Genomic DNA, 18,304 nt, shown 5'->3' on the forward strand with positions numbered 1-18,304 from the left:
AAATGGACCAGGGGCGCCTGGGTGGCTCAGTTGGTTGGGTGGCTGCCTTCGGCTTGGGTCATGATCCCAGAGTCCTGGGATCGAGTCCTGCATTGGGCTCCCAGCTCCTCGGGGAGTCTGCTTCTCCCTCTGACCTTCTCCTTGCTCATGCTCTCTCTCACTGTCTCTCTCTCTCAAATAAATAAATAAAATATTAAAAAAAAAAGAACAAATGGACCAAATAGAAGTTTAATAGAACATTTCATCAAACAACAGCAGGATACACATTCTTCAAGTGCACCTGTAACATTCCACAGGATAGATCAAATGATACAACACAGAACACAAAACAAATCTTAGCAAATTTAAGTTTGAAGTCATACCAACTTTCTGAATACAATGGTATAAAACTAGAAATCAGCAACAAGAGAAAAAGTGGATAATTCACAAATATTTGGAAAGTAAAAACATTTCTAAATAACCAGTTGGTCAAAGAAATCAAAGGGAAATAAAAAAAACTATCTTAAAACAAATAAAAATGGAAATTTGACATATCAAAACTTATGGGATACAGCAAAAGTGGTAATTACATATATCTAAAGACTAGAAAGATCTCAAATAAACAGCCTAGCTTTATACCTCCTGCAACTAGAAAAAGGGCAAATTAAACCCAAAGTTAGCAAAAGAAAGAAAGATCAGAGTAGAAATAAATGAAATAGAAACTGGAAAAACAGAAAAGATCAACAGAAGAGCTGGTTCTTTGAGAAGATTAACTGACAAAACTTTAAGCCAGACTAGTAAGTCTCAAAATCAGAAATGAAAGAGGGTATGTTACAGCTGAAACTACAGAAACACATACAATCATAACAGACTACCACAAGTAATTATATGCCAACATATTAGGTAACCTTAGAAATGGATAAATTTCTAGGAAAAAAAAGCAGGTAACATTGTAGAAACACAACCTACAAAGACTGAATCAGGAAGAAATAGAAAACCTGCAGACCAGCAATGAATAGGGAGATTGAATCAGTAACCAAAAACCTTTCAAAGCAGAAAACCCCAGGACCAGATAATTTCACTGGCAAATTCTAGCGAACCATTAAAAAAGAATTAACACTAACCTTTCTCAAACTATTCCCAAAACTTGAAAATGAGGGAGCACTTCCAAACTCATTCTATGAGGTTAGCATAAATCTAATACCAATACCAGATAAGAACATAAGAAAACTATAGACCAATATCCCTGATAAATATGGGTACAAAAATTCTCAAGAAAATATTAGCAAATCAAATTCATGAACATATTGAAAGGATTATACCCCATGACCAAGTGGAATCTGTCCCTGGAATGCAAGGATAGTTCACACATGCAAATCAATAAATGTAATTTACACATAATAAAATGAAAGATGAAAACCACATAATTAGCTTGAGAGATGTAGAAAAAGCATTTGACAAAACCAACAGTCTTTCACGATAAAACACTTGACAAATTGGGTATAGATGAAACATACCTCAGCATAGTAAGGCCCATCTACCACAAACCCACAGGTCACATTATACTCAATAGAGAGAGATTGAAAGCTTTTCCTCTAAAATCAGGAAACGATAAGGATACCTACTTCCACCAATCACTAAATGTAGTACTGGAAGTCCTTTAACTAGAGCAATTATGTGAGACAAAGAAAAGGCATCCAATCAGAAAGGAAGAAGCAAAATTGTTGCTATTGCTGTAGATAATATGGTTTGAATATAGAAAATTCAAAAAATCAACAAAAACTGTTAAAACTAATCAATGATTTCAGTAAAGTTGCAAAGTAAAAAATTAACATGCAGAAATCAATCACATTTCTATATACTAATGATGAAACATCTCAAAAATTGAACTATCCCATTCACAATTGCATCAAAAAGACTAAAATACTTCAGAATGAATTTAATCAAGGAAGTGAAAGTTCTGTACTATGAAAACTTTGTTGAAAGAAACTGAAGAAGATACAAAAACACAGAAAGACATATTGTATTCACAGATTGGGAGAATAATTATTGTTAAATAGTCCATGCTACCCAAGGCCATCTGTAGTGCTCTCTCTTCAAAGCAATTCCCATCAAATACCAGTAGCGTTCTTCATATAAATAGAAAAAACAATCATAAAATTCCTACGGAACCACAAAAGACCCAGAAATGCCAAAGCAATCCTGAGGAAAAAGACAAAGCTCTCCTTTCAAACTTCACTAAAAATCTGTAATAATAAAGACAGTATGGTACTGGCACAAAATAGACACATAGACCAAGAACAGAATAAAGAGCCCAGAATTAAACCCCAATACATATGGTCAACTAGTATTTGACAAGGGAGACAAGAGAAAGGATGAGCTCTACAATAAGTGGTATTAGGAAAAAGTGATATCCATATGTCAAAGAAAATTGGACTCCTATGTTATTCCAGTCAGAAAAATTAACTTGTAGTGGATCAAAGACTTAGATGTTAAGACCTGATACTATAAAACTCCTAGAAGAAAATATGGGGAAGAAGCTCAACATTGATCTTTGCAATAATTATAATTTAAATTTTTTTAAAGATTTTATTTATTTATTTGACAGAGAGAGAGAGAGAGAGAGAGAGTGAGAGCACAAGCAGGGGGAGGGGGAGAGGGAGAAGCAGACTCCCTGCCGATCAGGGAGTCGGATGCAGGGCTCGATTCCAGGACCCTGGGATCCTGACCTGAGCTGAAGGCAGACACTTAATCGACTGAGCCACCCAAGCGCCCCAATTATAATTTTTTTAATTTGAGTATAGTTGACACACAATGTTTCATGGTTTCCCATGTACAACTTAATTGTTTGAAAAGTTTATACATTATACTATGTTAATGACAAATGTGGCTACCATCTATCTCATTCCATCAGTATTACAATTTTCTTGACTCTATTCCTTATGCTCTGCTTTTCATTCCTGTGACATACTCATTCCATAACAGGACCTGTATCTTCCTTTCCCCTTTTGCCATTTGGCAATGAGTTTTTGGATAGGATACCAAAAGCACACGTGGAAGTAAATAAACAAATAGCCAACAAATGGGACTACATCAAACTTAAATCCTCTGCACAGCAAAATAAGCAATTAACAAAATGAAAAGGTCACAAATGAACATTTTTGCAAGCAATGCATCAGACAATAGGTGAATACACAAAATATATAAAGAACTCATACAACTGAATAATGACAATGAAAGATCCAATTTAAAAATGGGAAGAACTGAACTGATGCCTTTCCCAAGAAGACATCTGTTGGCCTCAAAGGCCAACAGATACATGAAGACACGCTCAAAATAACTAATTGCCAGGGAAATGCAAATCTAAACCTCAATGAGGTATCACCTCATACCTGCTAGAATGGCTATCAAGAAGACAAGACGGAGGTGGGGGGTGCGCCTGGGTGGCTCAGTGGGTTGGGCCTCTGTCTTTGGCATGGGTAGTGGTCTCGGTGTCCTGGGGTTGGGCCCGCATTGGGCTCCCTGCTTGGCGGGAGTCCTGCTTCCTCCCCTCTCTCTGCCTGCCTTTCTGCTTACTTGTGATCTCTCTCTCTGTCAAATAAATAAAATCTTTAAAAAAGAAGACAAGGTGGGGGCACCTGGGTGGCTCAGTTGGTTAAGCCTCTGCCTTCAGCTCAGGTCATGAGCTCAGGATCCTGGGATTGAGCCCCTGAACTGGGCTTCCTGCTCAGCAGGAAGTCTGCTTCACTCTCTCTCCCTTTGTCCCTCCCCACTACTTGTGCTCCTGCTTGTATGCAGGTGCATGTGCTCTCTTCCTGTCAAATAAATAAATAAAATCCTTAAAAAAAAAAAAAAAAGAAGAAGACAAGACATAGTAAGCGCTTACAAGGATGTGGAGAAAAGGGAATGCAAATTGGTTCAACGACTATGGAAAACAATATGGAGGCTCCTCAAAAAATTAAAAGTTAAACTATCGTATGACCCAGCAATTCAACTGCTGGGTATATAGCCAATGAAATAAAACAAGATTTTGAAAAGATATATGTACTCCCATGTTTACTGTAGCATTATTCACCATAGCCAAGATATGGAAATAACCTAAGCCCCACCCCCAAAAGATAAATGGATAAAGAAGATGTGGTATATATACACATTGGAAACTCTCATCCATGAAAAAGGAGAGCATCCTACCATTTGTGACAACATAGATGGATCTTGAGCATATTATGCTACGTGAGAGGGGTCAGACAGAGAAAGACAAATATGACATCATTTATGTGTGGAATCTAAAAAATCCAAACTTGTTAACCAGGGGTTTGGGGTTGGGGAGACAGGACAGATGTTTTTAAGGATATAAACTTGCAATGAGTAGTACATATTCCTGAGAGAGTTAAAGCACAGTATAGTGACTATCGACAATATTGTATCATATCTAACAAACTTGTTAATAGACACTAGAACTTAATTGTTTCAACCATTAAAAAAGGATAATTATGTAATGCAATAAAAGGGCTAATTATCACTACAATTGCAATTATATTACAACATTAAATGTAAATGGTTAACATTGTATACCTTAAGTTTATACAATGTTACTTGTCAAATACATTTCAATTTAAAAAAATAATGAAAGACAGGAAAATGATTATAGAAAAGAATATAACCTCATGAAAGAAGTTTCTGAGAGTCACTAAGAGCTGGAAGAAGGGTTTAATTCACTTTATCCACCCTTTTTTAACAAGTCTCTATTTCAGTCCCTACTGTGTGTCTAATATCATACAAAGTAATGACCAGATTACAAAAATTTAGAAAGAGTGTTTCTATCTCTGAAACTAATAATCCAGCCATGGAATATTTCCTAGATATATTATTTTTAACTTAAAAAATAATTTCTTGAGATGCCTGGGTGGCTCAGTTGGTTGAGTGTCTGCCTTCGGCTCGGGTCATGATCCCAGCATCCTGGGATCAAGTCCCGCATCAGGCTCCTTGCTCTGTGGGGAGCCTGCTTCTCCCTCTGACTCTGCCTGCCTGTACTCTATCTTTCTGACAAGTGAATAAATAAAATCTTTAAAAAAAATAATTTCTTGTTATTTGGGGTTATCTCCTCTCTCCTCAGGATTCTTAGTATTTTAAATGAAAAAAGCTGCTTTTCACAGGACACTAGATACATTTTGTTTACAGGATTATTGATAAGTAATAATCAGGTTGCCACCTTGTAGCTGACAAACATGAACTATAATGTCCATCAAAACGGTTGATCAGAAGAGTATACCTGTGGCACCATAATGGCCTTGATCACCCTTCAATTTCTACTTGTGCTCCTTCTCCCAAACCTGTATACTTTTCTGTATCCAAGTTACTTTATACATTTAAAAATATATTCTGTAGGCCTTCCCTCCTTCAGCCATTTATTCATGCATGCTTTCATTGAGAAATATTTATGAAGATCTTACTATAGGTCAAGCATTTATGAAAATTTGACTGACACTAAAACAGAAATGTTGCTTTTTAAAATGTTTTAAGAGGTTTTTACAGGTTTTTTATTTAACATTTTTATGTTAGTGTTTGGAATATTGATGTTTCTCCCAAAGTCAATGGGATTTTAGAAGTTCTATAGCATAACTAAATATTATATATATAAAGTAACATGGTAATGTGGTCTACTTTATTCTCACTGCCCTGGGAGATGAATATGAACATACTCAAAAACATTTATTGACATGACATTATGTGTTTAAGCTTAGGTTCAGTTTTAGGTGTATGGAGAGAGGGAGATGATTGAGAGGGTGGACAGGGAGAAAGAAGATAATCTCCCCTCCTTTCAATTCCTAATATTACTTCACAGTGCCTGTGTGGGGGTGGCTTGGGACCAGTCTACACAGGGGATAGACAGGGGAAGGTAACATAGGATAGTGAAAATTTAGTGCTGGACAGCTATAGAGAAGTTAGAACCAAAATTGTTTCTGAAAAGTTAGTAGGATTTAGACGGTTAATGTCAAACACAAAGCTAGATTTGAGACACAATTTTAAAAGGCTGTTTATTCATAGACTTTTGGCAAGGCAACCCATCTGCTCATGCTTTATATCAGCAGGGGTGCAAAGGAGTTAGCAAGGAGAGTAAGTTTTAGACAGTAAGAAGTGGAGACACTGAGACAGTCTATGGTTGGGAAGCATTCTATTCTGTTTTTTTTTTTTTTTTTTTTTCTGGAAAGTCAAGGAGTCTAATTGGGCTTCAGGGGCATTAGGCAGTCCTTGGTTGGCCATAACGGGCTAAACACACTGTTTAGGGCCAAAGGCAGAAGGATTATTCAATGTAAGAGGGGCAATATTTTCTACGGCCAGCAATTTCCTGGAACAAGTGGATCAATGAGAAGGTTTTTGGTAGTTGAGTGGTCATAATAGTGCTCTTGTGGTTGCTGGCTGCCACGGCCAGCAGTCCATTGCTGATAGAGAGGGTAGGACCACTCCAGGAAGGAAAACTATTGAATGATGTCCTCAGGTGAGGATGAACAGGCAATGGTCTTGCCACTTAAATAGCAAGAAGATCACCCTGGTGAAAGATCATGAGAAATGAAACTTGTGCTTCCAGAAGATGAATTTTGAATGTCTAGAATTGGAATATAGATTTTATAGAAGAGAACTTGAAATATCATTTACTGTGTTTTGAAAACAGGTATGAAGAAAGAATAAGAATTTAAAGAAGGTTCAGAGAGAGCACCTCGTTAATATGAAGGGACCAAGTGGCTTATAAGTCAGTCATGATTAAGCACAGGGATGTTACTTTGGAAATAATTCTGTAGTAAAGCTTGAAATCAGACAGCATGATGCCCCCAGTTTTTTTTTTCTTTTTCAACATTTCCTTAGCAATTTGGGGTCTCTTCTGGTTCCATACAAATTTTAGGATTGTTTGTTCCAGCTCTTTGAAGAATGCCGGTGGAATTTTGATCAGGGAGGCATTGAAAGTATAGATTGCTCTAGGCAGTATAGACATTTTAACAATGTTTATTCTTCTGATCCATGAGCATGGCGTGCTCTTCCAAATTTTTGTGTTTTAATTTCTTTCATGAGTGTTTTGTAGTTCCTTAAGTACAGATCCTTTACCTCTTTGGTTAGGTTTATTCCCAGGTATCTTATGGTTCTCAGTGCTGTAGTAAATGGAATCGATTATCTAATTTCCCTTTCTATATTTTCATTGTTAGTATATAAGAAAGCAACTGATATCTGTACATTGATTTTGTATCCTGCCACATTACTGAATTGCTGTATGAGTTCTAGTAGTTTGGGGGTGGAGTCTTTTGGGTTTTCCATATAAAGTATCATTTCATCTGCAAAGAGAGAGTGTTTGACTTCTTCTTTGCCAATTTGAATAACTTTTATTTCTTTTTGTTGTTTTATTGCTGTTGCTAGGACTTCTAGTACTATGTTGAACAACAGTGGTGAGAGTGGATGTCCTTGTCATGTTTCCGATCTCAAAGGGAAGGCTGTCAGCTTTTCCCCATTGAGAATGATATTGGCTGTGGGTTTTTCACAGATAGATTTCATGAAGTTGAGGAAAGTTCCATCCCTATACTTTGAATCATTTTAATCAGGAACAGATGCTGTATCTTGTCAAATGCTTTTTCTGCATCAATTGAGAGGACCATGTGGTTCTTCTCTCTTCTCTTATTGATTTGTTCTATCACATTGATTGATCTGTGAATGTTGAACCACCCTTGCATCCCAGGGATAAATCCCACCTGGTCACAGTGGATAATCTTTTTAAAGTACTGTTGGATCGTATTAGCTAGGATCTTGTTGAGAATCTTGGCATCCATATTCATCAGGGATATTGGTTTGAAATTCTCCTTTTTGATGGGGTCTTTGCGGGGTTTGGGGGTCAGGGTAATGCTGGCTTCATAGAAAGAGTCTGGAAGTTTTCCTTCTGTTTCTATTTTTTGAAACAGCTTCTGGAGAATAGGTATTATTTCTTCTTTGAATGTTTGGTAGAATCCTGCAGGGAATCCAACAGGTCCTGGGCTCTTGTTTTTTGGGAGCTTCTTGATCACTGCTTCAATCTCTTTACCAGATATTGGTCTATTCAGGTTGTCAGTTTCTTCCTGATTAAGTTTTGGAAGTTTATAGGTTTCCAGGAATGCATTCACTTCTACTAGGTGGCTTAATTTATTGGCATATAACTATTGATAATGATTTCTGATGATTGTTTCTATTTCCTTGGTGTTAATTGTAATCTCTCCCTTTTCATTCATAATTTTATTACTTTGGGCCCTCTCTCTTTTCTTTTGGATTAGTTTGGCCAGTGGTTTATCAACAAAGCTGTGATCACTAAGACATCATGGTACTGACACAAAAACAGACACATAGACCAGAGTGGAACAGAGTAGAGAGCCCAGATATGGACCCACAACTCTATGGTCAAATAATCTTCGACAAAGCAGGAAAAAGCATACAGTGGAAAAAAGACAGTTGCTTCAGTAAATGGTGCTGGGAAAATTGGACAGCTATGTGTAGAAGAATGAAACTTGACCATTCTCTGACACCATACACAAAGATAAACTCAAAATGGATAAAAGACCTTAATGTGAGGCAGGAATCTATCAAAATCCTAGAGGAGAACATAGGCAGTAACTTCTTTGACATTGGCCACAGCAACTTCTTTCAAGACATGTCTCCAAAGGCAAAGGAAACAAAAGTGAAAATGAACTTTTGGGACTTCGTCAAGATCAAAAGCTTCTGCACAGCAAAGGAAACAGTCAGCAAAACAAAGAAGCAACCCACGGAATGGGAGAAGATATTTGCAAATGACACTACAGACAAAGAGCTGATATCCAAGATCTATAAAGAACTCCTCAAACTCCACACACACAAAATAGATAATCATGTCAAAAAAAAAGGGCAGAAGACACGAACAGATGCTTCTCCAAAGGAGACATACAAATGGCCAGCAGACACATGAAAAAATGTCCATCATCATTAACCATCAGGGAGATTAAAATCAAAACCACATTGAGATACCACCTTATACCAGTTAGAATGGCCAAAATCAACAAGACAGTTAACAACATGCATTGGAGAGGATGTGGAGGAAGGGGAACCCTCTTACACTGTTGGTGGGAATGCAAATTGGTACAGCCACTTTGGAAAACAATGTGGAGATTCCTTAAGAAATTAAAAATAGAGCTTCCCTATGACCCTGCAATTGCACTACTGGGTATTTACCCCAAAGATACAGATGTAGTAAAAAGAAGGGCCATCTGTACCCCAATGTTCTTAGCAGCAATGGCCACAGTTGCCAAACTGTGGGAAGAGCCAAGATACCCTTCAATAGTTGGATAAAGAAGATATGGTCCATATATACAATGGAATATTATACCTCCATCAGAAAGGATGAATACCCAACTTTTGTATCAACATGGACAGGACTGGAGGAGATTATGCTGAGTGAAATAAGTCAAGCAGAGAGAGTCAATTATCATATGATTTCACTTACTTATGGAGCAAAAGGAATAACATGGAGGACATTGGGAGAAGGAGAGAAGTGAGTTGGGGGGAACTGGAGGGGGAGACAAACCATGAGAGACTGTGGACTCTGAGAAACAAACTGAGAGTTTTGGAGGCGAGGGAAGTTGGCGGTTGGGTGAGCCCGGTGGTGGGTTGTTAAGGAGGGCATGTATTGCATGGAGCACTGGGTGTGGTGCATAAACAATGAATCTTGGAACACTGAAAAAAAAAAAAAAAAAAATTAAAAAAAAAGGAAAATTCTGGCCTTGATGATCCACCTGTTCTTTGTCAGAAAGAAAAACAGACTTAATATTTGAAAACTGGCGGAAAACACTCACCTACACAATTTCTGAATACCAGAGACCAGTAGAAAATTCTACTGCATTTAATTAGTTGAGAATACAAGCCAACTCTATGAATGAAGAGTTTGTACAGGTCAAGAAAAATACTTAAGCATTACATGCTCACCCTAGGAGCCCATTTTATAGAAATTTTGGGGGCACTGTTTGGGTTAACTAATTCTAAAGCAGCTAAACAGGAGAAAGTCTTTAGAAAAGAAATTGCTTTTTTCATGCCTAAAGATGTAGGGTTTATGCACTATGTGGGTCACTATGTGGATTTCTTTTTTTTTAAGTTCATGAATAAGCAGAGATTTTAACAAAATATTTCAAATTTGTGTTCTATACACCATGTAAAAGGCACAAGTGATCAACATTCCCATCAATACATTCTGTTCCCCTCAAGGAGAAATTCAAACCACAACTCTCTTACAAAGTTAAAAACCAAAACCCTCATCTTGCGTGAAAAAACCACTCTTATCTGGTGTGCATGCTCCAAGTGCAGATGCCTTTAAGCCCCTCAATTATGAAGAAGGCATAATTAGGGCAGCCTTTAGAATTACATAAACTATGCCCTATAATAAAGGAAGACACCTGAGGTGAATTTCTAGCACTTACGTTCAGTCTCTCCCTCACGCCGGTGCAGACCCACAGCTAGAGTGGAAATCTAGCCAACTTGGGAAAGCTGAGGTTTTCAGTCGTACATTGCTCAAAACATCATGATTGAGGCCATGGGTGACTTTCCAAAGTTTCTTACCAGAGTTCCTTGGTCTGTGATGGCGGCTCCTTTTCTCAAGAGCTTTCCCACTCCCCAGTCTTGTCTTTTCCTCTGCATGCAGCACCCTCCCGCAACCTCCCTGCAACCTCCCTGCTCCCGAACCAGCCCTGGGGCAGGCATTTCCTCAAGGCCCAGAGCAAAACAGCTGAGCACCCACAGAGATGTAACTGGCTCTGGGCTCCTCCCATCTGACCTTGGGTTACTTTGCTTAAAGAAAGAAGAAAAAAAAAAAGGAAGGGTAAGAGGAAAGGGGGGAAGAGAAGAATGCGAAGAGTAAGGGAGAGAGAGGTGAGAGGTATATTGACTTTGAGCTCGCCTCACCTTTCTATTTCAAACAAGCTGCTAGAGAGGTTGCTGAGTAAAATAAACTCAGTGCTGCCTCCTGCTGGTAAAAACATTCATTTGTAAGAAAAAGAGCGCAGATAAAATATGGAAATGTCTGATTAAAGATTACATGCCACTGATGAATCCTTAAACACTACACCAAAAACTAATGATGTACTATATGTTGGCTAATTGAACATAACAAAAATAAGTTAAAAAATAAAGTACTTACTGGAAGGTTAAAAAAAATAAAGATTATTAGGCTTGTCACAAAATAGGTTAAAGACGTAGGCAAGTCCCAAAACCGACAGTCAGCTGAGTGGGTAACCCTACATGCCCAGAAAGGCTCTTGAAATATTGTGAACATCTGTTAGAAAACTGCTCAGACTTATCAGGGGCTCTAATTACTTTTCAGGAGGGGCTGTGAATGGCATCTTGTAAAAATGTTCTGTCTCCTACCAGGTTTGGGAGAACTGTTCTCCCAGGTTCTAATCTCTTCTCACTAAGTTTCTTTTTTTTCCCTTTTCACTTTTAGTAAGTAATTTAAACTTTCCAACTCTCAATTGCTTCATCTGTTAAGCAGGGAAAATAATTTCTAACCCAATTGAAAGAATAGGTCTAAGAAAAAAAATAATTATCTTTTTAGAGTCTTTCAAGGTCTATGACTGACTAATCAGCATTATGCATTAAAGGAGAAAGGTAATACAAGATATTTTCTATTCTGGGATTCCAATACCAGTCGTAACACCAAGCCCAGGGTAGATATAATTTTTCGGTCATTTACCAAACACACAGTTTCTGCTATGTGTTATGTATGCTCTGTGCCTTTACAAAAACTCAGTCCACGTGATTACTCTGTGAGGTAGGTACAATTATCTCCATTTTACAGATGATAGAGCGGAAACAGAAAGATTAAAGAACTAGCCCAGGGTCAACACAGGGGTAAGTGGCAGGATTTGGATTTGAACTCAGGAAGGCTGCCTCTAGAGACCATGTTCTATAAGCTGCTCACTAGTGGATGTGCTGTCATTCTGCTTGATTCTCCAGCAATCAGGTTGGCCTCGTCAGGGGTCAAAGGACCTCAGATGACCTTAAAGAAGTTGAACTTCAAAGAGTGGGAGGGAATGAAACAGCTAGTTCAGGTAACTGAAGCGAGGTCACTTCCTTGTATTGCACTGTGTACTGACTGCCCGCCTGGACGCTTGTCCATGTATATGGCAGCCCTCAGTCCCTGGCTGAACCTGCTACACCCGGTCTGAGCATTGGCACTGAGCTTCTCCCTTGTTATTCCAGAAACAGATAGAGAAAGTGACCCAGAAGGCCCTCTTCTGACAAAGGAGGGTTCCCTAGCTATACATATGTTGCCCATCCCCTTAGCAGGTTCTCTGCATTATTCCTACAAAGTGGCAGTGTTTGGTTAATGCTTGTGTAACTTGAGAATAGCTAACCTTCAGACCTAGGGAAAAAAAAAAGTAACATCACAGGATGGAAGATATTACTGCCTTGATATTTTTAGACATCTTCTTGAAGCTTTAAAAAAATCATTGTCTCAGGTAGTAGAATGAAAGGATCCATGTTGAGGACAGGAAAACAGAGATCTCTGAAGAGTTGAAAGGCGGTAAAAGAATAATGATCAGACACACCAGTGATAACCACTAAGCATAGACCTGCTCCCTATAAAGCCATTTCTTTAAGTTTGACAGTCCTGATAATGAGACTCTGCTCTTTGAGGCAGAGCTCAAGTGGAAAGAGACTTCTGGGCAGAAGGACACATGATCTGATCATGTCATGTCTACAATTGGGAACAGTCCTCAGTCTTCATGCCTAACCAGTGGTCTCTGGATACCATGTATGTCATTTTATTGGGGTGTCTTTGTGTCGCACCCTGTGCTGATGCCATGTTCCGCTGGCATGCCTTGTTCTTCTGGAGCAGAAGTATTATTCCTAATTTCATGATGAGGACTCTGTATTTTAAGTACTTGCACCAGCCACACAGTGAGTAGGGGAAATGAGATTCGTTCCTGTCTCCCTGACTCCAAACTAGTGGTGGGGTCTGCTCTTTTAACCGCATGTGTCTGAATTCTTGACCTCTGACCAACCTCTGGGGTATCTTACTGGCTTCCTCTAATTCCAGTGTTGTGTCCAGGTGTGTGTGTGTTTTCCACCTTCCACGGCTTTCTCGTGAGAATGAGAGAGATCAGTGAGCTTTCGGGGCACAGCTTGTCCCTGCTGTGACTCTGCAGACCCTTCGTAACTTTTGGAAGACCCTCTGATCACCAGAAGGCTGCCACTGCTGGTCTCTTCCTCAGATAGGAGGTTCTATAGGCTTTCCTATAATGCAGCTTACAGTACAGTATTCATGACGATGTTGGAACAGCAAAAACACAGCTCTGACCCCTCCAAAGTGTATATAGCTAAGCACCAGTGTAAAAATGAAATTCTACTCTAAAAATTATACCCTACAAATAACAATTTTGAACCAGATAATAGTTTAGAAATTCAGATTTTTTGTAGCCTTATTTTAAGAACTTTAAATAATTTGATTTCTCTCTTTCCATTCTTTCTTTCTATACAAGAAATAAGACAATGGAGAAATGTTTTAAACTTTTACTTTAAAGTGCTTAATTATTAAGTAGTTAATATTAGAACAATATGATTTTCCTATTTTCAATTATATATAGAAAATAAACATTTGATTTGCTCAAATAACTTTTATAGTTTATGAAGTTTGTTTATATTGCTGAATATATAAGCTCATTCCAAATATATAGACGGACATCTTAGAATCTGAGACTTTGGGCAACAGTTAAGGCAAATTTTTAATTCTCATTGGAAGCACTGAATTGAAATGAAGTCACTTTCTGGGTCATCTTCTCTAGAACCATCTTCTATTTCATGTTTCAGCAAAGATTTAATTATTCTTTGAAAAATTTCTAGCTCTAATAATGGTGGCAATTTATATTCCAAGGAAATATAATTATCTTGCTCAGAAAAGTGGAAGAAGCATAGAATTGCCTTTACTTTTATAGTTACAACCATGTATTGGGAGCACATGTGAACAATTTAGACATAAAATTATGATGGAAAAAACTGGCAACAAACAGGCAGTGGGCATAGATGATGGTCCTCTGCCAAGTAAAGTGAATTCTATTTATGTGTTTACTTATTTAAGCTTATTAAATGTCTTTGATTATCTTTCTCAGCATATATATTTGCTTATATTGTTGAATACTATATATTATATGCTTTGAGTACTACATATATATATTTAATTCGGTACTATATATTTTTAATGAAAGTTAACTATGCTTAATTTTGTACCTATTTTAGAATTTTATAACTCTTAAAGTTAATTAGTTTTCATAACTTGTCAAAAAATAGAGGATAATTAACATCATGATACATTTTAAGATAAAACTGAAAAGCTTTTGCACAGCAAAGAAAACCATCAGCAAAATGAAAAGACAACCTATTAAATGGGAGAAAATATTTGGAAATCACTTATCCAATAGGGGTTAATATGAAAAATATATAAAGAACTCATATAACTCAATGGCAAAAAAACAAATGATCCATTTTAAAAATGGGCAGATCCGAATGGACATTTTTCCAAAGACATCCTGATGGCCAACAGGCACATGAAAAGTTGCTTGACATCACACGTCATCATCACAATCACAATGAGATATCACCTCACACCTGTTAGAATGGCTATCATCAAAAACACAAGTGATTACAAGTGTTGGTGAAGATGTGGGGAGAAGGGGGCCCTTATGCATATAAATTGGTACAGCTACTGTAAAAAACAGTTATGGAAGTTCCTCCACAAATTCAAAATAGAACTACCATTTGATTCAGCAATTTAATTCCTGGGTATTCGTCCAAAAGAAATGAAAACACTAACTCAAAAAGGTATCTGTACCCCCATGATACCACAGCACTATTCACAATAACTAAGACAAGGAAACAACATAAGTGCCCATCAATGGGAGAATGGATAAAGAAAATGTGGTATGTATAAAATGAAATATTAATCAGAAATAAAAAGGAAGGAAGCTTTGCTATCTGTGACAACCTGGATGGATCTTGAGGGCATTAGGCTAGTGAAATAAATCAGACAGAGAAAGACAAATACCATATTGATCTCATTTATATGTGGAACCAAAAAGGGAGGGAGGGAGGGAGAGAAGGAGAAAGAAAGAAGAAAGGGAGGAGAGGGGGAAGGGGAGAAAGAGAAGAAGGGAGGGAGAAAGGAAGGAAGGAAGGAGAAAAGAAAAAAAGAAAGAAGGAAAGTAAGGAAGAAAAAAGGAAGAAAGAAAGAAAGAGAAAGAGAGAAAAAAAAAAAAACTAGCTCATAGATACAAGGAACAGATTGATGATTGCCAGAGGCCAGTGCATGGGGAGTGGGTGAAATGGGTGAAGAGAGTCAAGAGGCACAAAGTTCCAGTTATGAAATAAATAACTTACGGAGATGAATGCACAGTTAAGTGACTATAGTTAATAATACTGTATTGCATGTTTAAAAGTTTCTCTTAAGAAAGCAGATCTTGAAAATTTTCAATACATGAAAAAAATTGTAACTATGTATGGTGACAGGTGTTAATTATACTTATTGTGATAATTTTGCAATATCTACAAATACTGAATGATAAAAAAGCAGCTATTACTTATTTTATCACCATTAGCATCATGAAGACAGTTGTTCAATCTGGTAAATTCAGAGGAACTTCCACCACCATGAAAGAAAGATGATGTTATCTAATCATAATCGTCTCATGATGTTTGGTGCTACCCCAAACCACCTTCAAGTAAGTTGATTCAAATACTACAAAAAATGTTGGTGGGAACTATTTGAAGAACTTTAACAGGTAATTCAATCTTATTAGAAATTATTTTAAACAATGAAATTATTATAACCCAATAATACATGTAATATTTGAGCAATGCTCAAAACTCTTACCTCTAGAATCATTTAAACATTTACTAATGAATGTTCTTCATGTCACCAAATCCTAAACATTTAACACATTTTAGGATACTTTCGTATGGTTTCTCCTTGGACTAGAACTTTCCCTAACTTTCTCCCCTTTACTCATAAATTATTCCATCAAGGAATTTAAAGTTTCTCTAAACTCTTACTTCATTGGTCTCACAATTGGTAAGACAGAGTCATATAATTCTGCAACATTTTCTCTACTGAAATTTCAGATATACTTTGGAAGTTCTGTCTTATGGTATTAATCTTACTGTGCTGTTTCTAGCTACAAGGTGATTAAAAAAATCACATATGTCTAAATACATAAGCCAGAGAAATGCACTGATGTAATTTTTTACATTTAAATTTTTTTCTCCATACATTAATATTCCTGGTTTCAAAAAATAAAGAACACTTAATATTTTTTAAAAGAAAGACTAGGGGTGCCTATGTGGCCCAGTTGGTTGGGTGACAAACTCGTGGTTTCAGCTCAGGTCATGATCTCATGGATCCTACGACTGGGCCAGTGTCAGGCTCTGCACTCTGTGGGGAGTCTGCTTGACATTGTTTCCTTCTGTCCCTTCCCCTACTCTCCTCTTTCTCTCTCTCTCTCTCTCTCCAAATAGGTAAATAAATGAATCTGTTAAAAAAAAGACTAAATATTCTGATAATTTAGATGTAAAAAATCCCAATATGGTCTCTCGATTTTAGATGATAATGCTTTTCATCGAACTTTTCCCTATTTTTAAAGCTAAAAGTTGGACAGTTACCATTTTTAATTCAAACTTCTAAGTGGGAATTTTTTCTGTGTTTTTGCTTCAGCAAACCACTGAATTTAAAAGGAAATGCTACTCAAACAACATTCTATCTATGCTTCACATGGTTTTTTTTCTGCAATATTCTATACAAAGAAGCTTTCACCTGAGCATTCCTCAGGCTGTAAATGAGGGGGTTCAGCATTGGGTTAAAGAGACTGTGAAATAGGGACAGTATTTTCTCCAGCTCTTCTCGTTGATTAGACTCTGGAACCATATAAACCACCATGGCTATGCCAAAGAAAAGCCCCACCACACAGAGGTGGGAGGAGCAGGTAGAGAAGGCCTTTCTGCGGCCCTCCTTTGACTGGATCTTTAGGATGGTCCAGAGAATGCACATGTATGAGACTAGCATTAAGCAGAGTGGCCCGACTAAGACAAACATACAGGCAGCAAGGATAACCACTTGATTGATCCAAGTATCAGCACAGGCCAGCTTCAGGACAGAAAGAATTTCACAGAAGACGTGGTTCACTTTCCTGGGTCCACAAAAAGGCAACCTTAGAAGGAGATTTGCATGTACCAGAGACAAAGTAAATCCACATGACCAAGAAGTGACAGCCAGAACAATGCACACTCTCCAGCTCATGATGACAGTGTACTGGAGGGGGTGGCAGATCGCCACAAACCTATCATAGGACATCGCCACCAAAATCAGGCACTCTGTAGCAGCGAAACCCAAATAGAGAAATGTCTGCATTATGCATGGAACAAAGGAGATGGTTCTCTTCTGATTCACTAAGTTTGCCAACATCTTGGGGACATTATTGGATGCATAGGACATGTCAATGATGGCCAGGTGTGAGAGGAAGAAGTACATGGGAGTGTGCAGTCTCGGGTCCAGACAGATGAGCCCAAAGATCATGCCATTTGCCAATAGACTGAAGATGTAGAACAGGGAGAAGATCCAGAAGAGGGATACTTCCATCTCTGCACTGAGCTGGAGTCCTACCAAGATGAACTCTGAGACCCATGAATGGTTGCTTCCCATTTCCCAGTGACAGTTTATCAAGGACTGAAGAATGAGAAAAGGTCAGAGCTGGAGAATCAACAAAAATTAGAGTTACTTATCTCAAAATGAGTTTGGAGAAAGGTTATATCTATATACCTACTAGCCAGCTCCCCCTACTCCCCAGAATTGGTTACCTTCTTGATTAAACTTTTAATGTGAAAGTTTAAACTCACAAGAAAGGGTCAAGAATTAGGCAAAGAACTCCCAAATGCCTTCACACAGATTCAACAAATGTTACTATCTCTTTCATGTTTACCTTATTCTCTTTTTCTCCACCATCGTGTGCCTTTTCTGAGTGTAGGATGAATTCAGTAACTTTTTAAATACTGAGAATTATCGTATAACACTTAAGAGCATACTAGGGTTAGGGAATTGTAAATTCTCAATCTAGTACATATTGGGTTGGAAAACGAAAATGGGACATTCAAAAATATCAGTGTGGTTACAAACTGTGTGCATCACTACCCTCGTTGTCTAATTCTGGTGGGGTGTTGCCATGGGTGTTGTCATAGTCCTCCTCAACTGAACCATTTTATTATAGGTACCACTAAGTACTACAAAGAGAAAGAAGGCAGCCTCCTTGAT

At 37.7% G+C, this 18,304-nt stretch overlaps 1 protein-coding gene across 1 annotated transcript; it reads right to left on the reverse strand.

Moving 5' to 3' along the window:
- Positions 1–16,756: 16,756 nt before the first annotated feature.
- LOC111151879 (olfactory receptor 2A2-like) lies at positions 16,757–17,698 on the reverse strand. Its single transcript, XM_022510104.1, has 2 exons — positions 17,447–17,698; positions 16,757–17,401 (listed from the first exon to the last, which is right to left on the reverse strand). The coding sequence occupies exons 1-2, from the start codon at positions 17,696–17,698 to the stop codon at positions 16,757–16,759; spliced, it is 897 nt and encodes a 298-aa protein (XP_022365812.1).
- Positions 17,699–18,304: the final 606 nt, after the last annotated feature.

This window comes from Enhydra lutris, unplaced genomic scaffold (assembly GCF_002288905.1).
Source record: "Enhydra lutris kenyoni isolate GAN:26980312 unplaced genomic scaffold, ASM228890v2 scaffoldscaffold27, whole genome shotgun sequence".
NCBI classification, from domain to species: domain Eukaryota; kingdom Metazoa; phylum Chordata; class Mammalia; order Carnivora; family Mustelidae; genus Enhydra; species Enhydra lutris.

Coding starts and splice junctions, on each gene's coding strand:
- LOC111151879 (XM_022510104.1), bottom strand. CDS start 17,698: ATGGGAAGCAACCATTCATGGGTCTCAGAGTTCATCTTGGTAGGACTC. Junction 17,402..17,446: donor CCAAGATGTTGGCAAACTTA/GTGAATCAGAAG, acceptor TGCATAATGCAG/ACATTTCTCTATTTGGGTTT.